The sequence below is a fragment of the Rutidosis leptorrhynchoides genome, chromosome 3, assembly GCF_046630445.1.
Source record: "Rutidosis leptorrhynchoides isolate AG116_Rl617_1_P2 chromosome 3, CSIRO_AGI_Rlap_v1, whole genome shotgun sequence".
Lineage (NCBI taxonomy): Eukaryota > Viridiplantae > Streptophyta > Magnoliopsida > Asterales > Asteraceae > Rutidosis > Rutidosis leptorrhynchoides.
In genome coordinates this window covers 57,047,614-57,057,534 of record NC_092335.1, presented here as the reverse complement: position 1 = coordinate 57,057,534, position 9,921 = coordinate 57,047,614, and the positions used below count along the sequence as shown (strand labels likewise).

The following is a 9,921-nucleotide window of genomic DNA, read 5'->3' as shown; positions in this document are numbered from 1 at the left end:
AGCATCAACTACTGATTAAATGTGTTCAATATTTGATTTAAAACCATTTAAATCGAATATTAAATCACAACCAAAACAGAAAATAACTAAACCAAATTTGAAAAACGGTTTTCGGATCAAGAAAAACTGAAACTGAATTTAAATTAGGTTTTTTTGGTTCGATTTAGAAAATTCTGAATTTAATTAACCGAGAACATAATATAAAACCGAATTCATTCAATTTATACAATAATAAATAAAAATAAATTTATTAATATTATTATATACATATACGGGAGATATGATTTATGTAGATCTGTTAACTTTTCAAGCCAGCTATCTTTGTTTCTAATTTCTTTTTTCTTTTATTCCCCTCTAATTTCTTTATCCTATAAAAAAAAAGTTACAAAAACAGTTCTAATTTCTTTATCGTATTAAAAAAAAAGTTACAATCACCAACTCAAATGCAAAACCATACAAAGATTCTTGTTTTTGCCTACCACCGCCTCAAATATGCAACCCAAAATTATTTCTATTTCTTCTGTCGTGTCTTACATTTGAAACTTTCTATTTTTCTATTTTTTAAAGTTCGCATTGTCGAAAAAAAACAAAAGAAAAAATCTCATCTTCTGGTATGATCTTCCGCATCATTGCTCGAACGATTTAGTTGATTCAAATGCCCAAACTTCCGCAACTCAAAGGGCTACAAAATACCATTACTTATTGAAACTTTTGGAGGGGTGAGGGCCCCCTCCTGCCCCTAATATGCTCCGCCCCTGTACGTGGCACAAATGCCATCTACGCGGCGCGGCACAATACTGACCAAACCTGCACATTTTTAACAATGGTTTGACCCATTTCCAATCCACATAAAATATACGCAAAGCATTCATTTCATTCAAACTCCATTTATAAAATTAACATACAACAAATTAAGGTGTTCAAAACAAGTTATCGAGTGTCGAAGCCCCTTTGGTCATTGATGACCCGTTACACAACCAAAAGAGTAAGTTCGACCCAATTTACTAACAATCAAGAGGCACTTGGTATGTGCATGATATCCGGGACCAACTACCCCAAACTAAAGCAACACCAAAATGCACAAATCTTCCTAGCCCAACAAACGTCCTTCAAACATGTAAGCTAATCACCAAGCTTAACTTTCTCCTTGCTCGCAACCGAATTTATAAAAGAGATAATGATAAACGAGTAAGCTAATGCTTAGTGAATGTTATAATTATATATACATACACATAAGTCACACAATCACGCCTGTAACACCAAGCATACAATCACATAGACATAATACACTACCACGACCAATGAATACATTGAAGAATACAACATCACATAATTAAACGCTAAATTCAATCACGACACATATGGTTAACCATAATCACCAGTTACCGTCGATGAACGACCCTAAGTGAACCGACACTCGGTCAAAACCGTAATCATGATACATCCAATCGACAAATGACAATTAGCGAATCTGATGAATGGTCACATCCCTACAACCATTAAATAACCATTATACTCACCTTGAGTTTCTCTAGCAACACAATCCTTTAATCCTGCAAATCGTCAATACAATTCACCTATTACATCCATTAAATAACAAGTTAAATATTAAAATTTTGCTTATTATACCAACTCTTACATTCTAACCCTTACAAGTGCAATTTGACCCAAAATGCATTTGACGTCCCATGACCAAGCCTCGGGTTAAATCATAAAGTCATAATCACCAAAACAATAGTGATTATGCCCCAAAACACCTTTAAATATCACAATCCAAGTACTTTAAGTACTAACTCACTAAGAATTGACTTAAACCCTAGTTTGACAACTTTCAAAGTCAACATTCAGATTTTGACCAACAAACAAGCTCTTCTACACACCATTAATCAACATAAGCAAAAAGGACACCATTTACTTGACTACATGATCAAAATTCAACATCCAACCCAAAAACCACATTCAAGGGTTACATACCCAATTACCAGACTCAATAAACCCCAATTCTTAAGATACAAGGGTTTATTGTCACCATCATCCCATAACGCTAACATAAATTCAAGATTCAAACATGAAATTTCAGATTTAGGGCTTACCTCAAGAACCAAAATTGAGCCTAGTAGCTGGAACATTATGAATGAGCTCCAAAATGGGTTTAAATTGACACATTCTTCTTCAATTCAAGGTTTCTCTCTCTACAAAATTTTTCTTGGGGTTGAAAGAGCTCTCAACAAGATAGGTTATAAACACAATTGTATGTTCCATATCTCACTTGGGGCTAAAAACCCGATTTTAGTGTTTTTACCCAAGTCTTTCTATTTACAAAAATTCGCCAAAACTGCCCAAACTTCCCAAACTTCCAGCTTTGTTGCGCGGCGTGCAACCAAGTCTGCGCGGCTGCCAGATAGATTAGTGGGTGTTACAAGACCCTGTCACTCCTTCGTTACGTCCACTATTTTTGTGGTCTAACTATCATATTTTATTTTTATATTATCAATCGGCGTGAGCATTGAAGAAATTTGTTATCATCGACAAAAGTTGTATGCCCAAGTCCTGTTCAATCCTTAGGCTCGACAAGACACGACGTAAAAGAAAAAAAACCGTTACGAACAAGGAAATGCAGTCAAGCAAGACACAACTATATCAGCGAATACCAGTTAATTTGGTGCAACAAGCAAGAAAAAAAAGTCATCTTTTATTTAATTAATTATATTAATTAGTATTTTGTTTCAGTAGAACTTTCGCGATTTCATCGCTCAAAGTGTAGAGAGTATTAAACTCTATTTAATATTATGGCCCAAGTTCATTTGTGAATAATGGTTCACCTAGGTTTCTTAGTGTTCTAGGATTTGTAATCATTATATATATATATATATATATATATATATATATATATATATATATATATATATATATATATATATATATATATATATATATATATATATATATATGTATGTATCACTCTCACTATATATAAACTAAATATTTTATTGAATATCACTCTCACTATATATGTACTAAATAATTTTTTGAATGCTCAGGGGTTTCTATTATTCTAGACACTTCCACTCACATACTGTTGATTTCGATTATTTATCCCATCAAATCATATACATACATATACACCGATCTTGAATGAAATGGGGTCATTGATCAACAAAGAAAATGACGTTAAAGAACCAAAAGATGCTATTTTGTATATTAATGGAGTCCTTAAACTCCTCCCTAATGGTTTGGCTCACCTAACTCTTCTTGAGTATCTCAGAGGTACTATGACACAATTTCATCATCATTATTCTTAATAATTGAAGATTACTGCTTTAGGTTTCCTTTTCTTTTTTTTTTATCTCTTGATTTTCGGCAGGCTTCTAAGAATTAGGCAAAATGCGCTTTGGTTTTGGGACTAAATGATCTGACCCACCCTTGTTGTTAACCTGTTTTGTGGTGATAAAGATGTAGGATTAACAGGAACTAAGCTTGGCTGTGGTGAAGGAGGTTGTGGGGCCTGCACTGTGATGGTATCGTACTTTGATCATAATTCCAAGAAATGTGTGTAAGTCTGTCTATCTACTCTCCTTTTTCAAGTTATTATGTAAAATGTTATAATCTTTATCTGATGTTTTAATTTTTTTTTCAGGCACCAAGCGATCAATGCGTGCTTGGCTCCGTTATATTCGGTTGAAGGAATGCACGTACTCACCGCGGAGGGGTTAGGAAATCGGAAATTTGGTTTGCATCCTGTTCAGGTACAAAACTTAGGGTTACTATTTCATTGCTTCTTGAATTAATAAATTTTAAACTTATGGTAGGTGGGGGTTGGGTAAAGAAGAAAAAAAGGTAAAAATACTATATTACCCTCTAAATGTTAGATTTAACGGGATAGTTTAACGAAAGTTAGTGACAAGTACTAATGCCGTGCAATCCTTATGTAGTAAGGGATGATCAGTATTATTATTGAAAGATAACCATCATGGATGTAAGACAAAATATCAAGAATGGTCTATGTGGTTCGTAACAAGAATCACTAGTGGTCCTCAGAATTTTTTTCGTCAAGGATGGTCCATGTGATTTGCATTTTACATCACCGATGGTCCCCATGGTGTAGATCTTTGACGAAAAAATCAGGGACCATTTTTGATGAAAAAAAATGCAAAACACAAGGAACATCGGGTGATTCAAAATGCAAACCACCGGGACCATCGATGATTCAAAAACAAATCACAAGGACTATTTCCGATACAAACCAGAGGAACCATTCTTGATATTTCTGCTGAATATAATCTATCTAGTGTAAACCATAGGGATGATCGGTGTAATTTACTCTAAATTTTAATAACAATATTCAATCTTTATAAATATCTGCAGGAATCATTAGCAAGTCGTCACGGCTCACAATGCGAATTCTGTACACCGGGATTTGTCATGTCGATGTATGCGTTATTACGGTCTACCAAAACTCCACCTACCGAAGAACAAATCGAAGAAAGCCTTGCCGGAAATCTATGTCGGTGTACCGGTTATCGACCAATTCTCGACGCGTTTCGAGTGTTTGCAAAAAGTAATGATTTGTTATACACTAATGGTTCTGTTCCATCACAAGAACCTAAAGATGGTGAGTTTATTTGTCCTTCAACTGGTAAACCATGTTCTTGTGGGCCCACGCAAGAAACCATCAATCAAGCTGATGGTAGCTGTAAAGGTTATAAGGCAGTTTCTTACAACGAAATCGATGGAAGTTAATACACAAACAAAGAAATCATATTCCCGCCTCAGCTTATTTTGAGGAAGACGAGTTATTTAAGTTTAAACGGTTTTGGCGGGATCAAATGGATCAGGCCATTGCTGTTAAAACATGTATTGGATTTAAAATCAAGATACCCTGATGCAAAATTAGTTGTAGGAAACACGGAATTGGGAATCGAAACCAGGTTAAAGAAAATTCACTACCCGGTTTTCGTTGCTGTTACACATGTACCCGAACTTAATATTTTGACCGTTAACGATGATGGTGTAGAGATAGGTGCCGGGGTTAGGATTACAGAGCTTCGGAAATTTCTGAAAAAAGTTATTGAAGAGCGATCGGTGTATGAAACATCAGCGTGTAAAGCTATAATTGAACAAATAAAGTGGTTTGCGGGAACTCAAATAAGAAATGTTGCATCGGTTGGCGGGAATATTTGCACTGCAAGTCCGATTTCAGACTTGAATCCGCTTTGGATGGCGTCACGTGCGAAGTTTAGAATCGTTGACTGCAAAGGAAACGTAAGAGACACGTTGGCAGAGAAGTTTTTTTTGGGTTATAGAAAAGTTGATTTGGGGAGTAACGAGATTCTGTTATCGGTTTTTGTTCCGTGGACTCGCAAGTTTGAGTTTGTGAAAGAGTTCAAGCAGGCACATAGACGGGACGATGATATCGCACTCGTAAACGCTGGAATGCGCGTTTATCTTGAAAAACATAAGCAGAAGTGGATTGTGTCGGATGCTTGTATAGTGTACGGTGGTGTGGGTCCCGTTTCGCTATTAGCGGTTAAAACGAACGGTTGTCTAGTCGGGAAGGAGTGGAACAAGGAACTGTTGCAGAACTCGTTGGAAACGTTGCAGCGGGATGTTTTGATGTCGGATGACGCGCCAGGTGGCATGGTGGAGTTTCGTAAATCGTTGACTTTAAGTTTCTTTTTTAAATTCTTTCTCTGGGTGTCACATCAAATGTGTTAGGAAACCCGATTAGGTGAGCCCAAACAAGACAAGATAACCCAAGTTATCTAACCCACTTCCAACAAACGAAAAATATAGTGATAATCGTAACACAAGCAAGAATGATAAAAACACGGGAATTTAACGTGGTTATATGCAATCGTTTGTGATTGCTTTAGTCTACGGCCAACCAAAGAGTGTTCTTATTGATTAAATTTCGTGGTAGTGAGTTTACAATGAGTTATAATCAGGAACATTTATAGGAGAACAAGAATACATAAGCATGCTTAAGTAATCATCAACTAGCCATCTTGATCCTCTTTACACCCTTGTATTAGCATGATCACAGCTCTAAAACAAGGTGTAAAGTAGCCCACATGCACCTAAAGTGACAACTTGGACAACCAAATACGGATCCCATGTGCAAAAGTTGATCAACATGCTGACAGCTCACTGCCAGACAACGTGCGCGCCGTGCACACTTAAACGTGCGAGCCGTGCACTCTTGATTCTTCGAGCAAACCTTCTGATCAAGTTTCACCTGGTGCGCGCAGGGTGCGCGCCGCGCACCATCACCGTGCACCATCATTTTTCTCTGTTTTTGCACTGTTTTGCTCTGTTTCACGCTTACCGAAATCTGCAAAATCCGTGCAAGTGTCTCCAGTTTTTAGTGACACTTTTTTTAGTGACAGTTTTTTTAGTGACCTAAACAGTTTTTAGTGACACTTTTTTTTTTCCAGCTTTTGTTTAAATGTCTCCACACCTCAACAAAATGGACGGTCAGGATTTGTTCAATGAATCTGTACCTGTTTCGCATTTATCTGCGATTGAGTCATTTCACCGTCCATCTGTTATGGGTAGTCAAGATTACGATGTTCCGAAACAGGGGACGGCTGTGGGGTCACCCGAGGTGCATATGTCAGCGCGTCTTCAAGTAACAGGGGAAGCTGAGTACACGGATGACACACCGATGGGTCCCGCTGGGTTACATGCTGCTTTGATTTTAAGTAAGAAGCCTCACGCTCGTTTACTTTCGATTAATGATTCGGGTGCCAGGTCATCACCTGGATTTGCTGGCATCTTTTTTGCTAAAGATATTCCGGGTTATAATTCTACTGGCCCGGTTGTTGAAGATGAGGAAGTTTTCGCTTCTGAGATCGTCACATGCGTTGGCCAGGTTAATAGAAATAATAGTGTGCTTAAATTATAAAATTTGGTGAATTTGTATCCTGATTTATAATTTTTTATTACAAATTTTATGCAGGTTATTGGAGTGGTTGTTGCGGACACTCATGAAAATGCGAAACTTGCTGCAAGAAAAGTCAACGTGGAGTATGAAGTTCTTCCGGCAATCTTATCGATAGAGGATGCTGTTAAGGCCAAAAGTTTTCATCCAAATTCGTATAGGGCTTTAAGTAAAGGGGACGTTGACTTATGTTTTAAATCAGACAAATGTCATAAGATTATCGAAGGTGAGGTTCATATCGGAGGTCAAGAACACTTTTATTTGGAACCGCAAAGCACCTTTGTTTGGACCATGGATGGTGGTAATGAGGTCCACATGATTTCGTCGACTCAAGTAAGCATCAAACACTTTAGTCATCTAAGGCTCCGTTTGGCTCACGGAATCCAATAGTATTCCGGCGGAATTGAAATTGAATTTAGACACGCATCTTGTCTAAATTCAATTTAAATTCCGCCATAATCCCATTAGATTCCGTGAGCCAAACGAGGCCTGAGTATTTATTGGTGCTTTGGAAATGGGCGGGTCGTGCAAGTTGTCATCGGGCCAAAATGGGTCAATTTTCAGGACTGGTCGAAACAGGTTGGGTCTTGTTCAACGTTCACCTGAAAGCATATTTTCTTTTTCTTTCTGAATTTTTTAAATTGTTTTGTGTGTCAAGTTTTATTACAAAATTGTATCGTTTAGTAATGCTGTACTTTTAACTTGATTGACCCATATAATTTTAATCCAGTTTATGATATTATTACTCATTTTTGACATGTTACAAATAAATCATAACCTGAACCGACCCATTTTAAGCAAATGGATCAAATATTTCGTCGCTAGTATGAATTTGTTGCTGGTTTTGCTTGTCTTTAGGCACCACAAAAGCATCAAAAGTACGTAGCACAAGTGCTTGGTCTCCCGATGTCAAAAGTGGTTTGCAAGGTGAAGCGACTAGGTGGTGGAGTTTTGCACTGAAAGACAGCAATGAGCTACCTTGGTTGACCAAATACATGTGACATGGAAGGCAATTAAGATGTGTTGTATTGTCGAATGTATTGATGAGTTAAGATTATACTTTCATATTATCACCACACCTTACAATTATTGAGCACATTCTTTTCAATTTTTACTGTTGAAGTCTTGTCCTTAAACTTTTGGAATCTAAGGATTAAGCTACCGAGTTACCTTTGATGTTATGTGTACCTTATTCATTTGGACACTCAATCATTTCAAATGGATTATTTTTGGACTATTAATTGGGTTGCACTTGGTTTCAATTTTTACCTTTGAAGTCTTGTCCTTAAACTTTTGGATTCTAAGAATAATAAAGCTACTGATTCACCTTTGATGTTATTTGTACAGTACTGTTTGACCGGTTTCCTTTTAAGCCAAATTTTCTTTATTTGATCAGATGCTCAAACTGACACATTCACAAGTAGAACAGTCAAAAGTTTCCAACAAATAACCTGTCTTGGACTTTATATCACAGTTTCATTCATTCTTTTTAAAATCTTACCCTTCTATAATGTTCATCATATGAGCAGGTGGTCCTTATATGGCCATGTCTTCTACTCTATGGGGTGGTTAAATTTTTCGAATGGTGTTCGTTCTCTTTGGGAACAATGGCATTTTGTTCAATACTGTTGTTTCTTTTTGTGATCTTGATGGGAATTCTCATTCTGTTTTCTCAATCGGAACATTCGAACCCTGCCAAATCATCAAGAGTTAATAATGAATACATGCCGAATCAAAAACTTATCACGTGATGAAATCGTTTTTGATAAGAAGTTTTGACACACAATTCTCACCCCTTTTTTTTGAATTTTTGTACAGGAACCATAAACAGTGTTTTAGTAAGTTGCAGCTTGTAAATGTTCTTTTGTTTATTCAGTTACTTCTAGATACAATTACTAGTAAGTGGGGCAAAATTGAATCCTAGAAAAAGGGCAGTGGACTAGTTATAGCCAAACTATTAAAATTAAAATGGTGTAAAAGCAACTAGGATTATTTTTCACTGGGGGCGAATTTTTTTTTTTAAAATCATAGAAACGTTTTTGGGAAAAAATGAAGGTTTTTAGGCAAAATTTGAAGGCTTTTGGGCAGAATTTGAAGGTTTTGAGGCAAAATTTGTAGATTTTGGAGCAAAATATGAAGGTTTTGGGGCAAAATATATAGATTTTGGGGCAAAAAAAAAAAATCCGCCTGGGGCAAAGTCGAAAAATAAAAAAATTTTCCACTAAAACTTCAAAATCGACTGGGGGCGGGCGCCCCCCCTTGTCCCCACTTAGAAACGCCCAGGTAAAAGTATAACTTATAAAACTGCAGGGTCAAACAGGAACATCATATCTTTTCTTACTGTTGGTTGTTTAGTAGGAGTAACAATAAGATTAGTTGGAATAATTGGCTATAAACCTTTGTAATTTGTTATATGCTGTGGTTGTTTTCTTTATAGTTTTTTGCTAGATGTTGAATAAAAAAATTGCTTTAAAAATAGAACTGCAGGGTGTAAAATGCAAGTTTAAACAGTTTTGGGCTATGTGTTGGATCATACATTCATACCCTTCATTCCTTCAATGGCTAGACGCCTAGATTAGATTAGATACTAATCACTTTATTATTATTATTATTATTATTAATTATTATGTACTCCGTAATTAAATTAAAGGGGATGATTCTCACACACACTTTTTTGATCCTCACACACCTATTTTAACCTTTTACTCTTCTAATAATACTCAATTGGTGTGTGAGGATCAAAAAAGTGTGTGTGAGAATCATCCCCCTTAAATTAAACTGTTTGCCTAAAAAAAACTCCCATGCTTTAATGTGGGTGTGCGCCTGTGCCGAACGCTAGTCATTCACTTTTTTTCTTTTATAATATTCTTTTCCTTTCAATTTTCTTCTATATACTTGTAGATAGAATAGATAGATGGATGGATTAAGGTTAACAGTTAATTTAATTTATAGTAAATCTTTATGTTACGACAACATTACTC

The 9,921-nt window shown here is 36.2% G+C and overlaps 1 protein-coding gene across 1 annotated transcript; it reads left to right on the top strand.

Annotated features, from left to right (window-relative positions):
- Positions 1 to 3,140: 3,140 nt before the first annotated feature.
- LOC139900003 (xanthine dehydrogenase 1-like) lies at positions 3,141 to 5,715 on the top strand. The gene is made up of 5 exons (XM_071882819.1): positions 3,141 to 3,267; positions 3,460 to 3,553; positions 3,638 to 3,746; positions 4,366 to 4,707; positions 4,774 to 5,715. Exons 1-5 carry the CDS (start codon positions 3,141 to 3,143, stop codon positions 5,713 to 5,715), a joined length of 1,614 nt encoding a protein of 537 aa, XP_071738920.1.
- Positions 5,716 to 9,921: the final 4,206 nt, after the last annotated feature.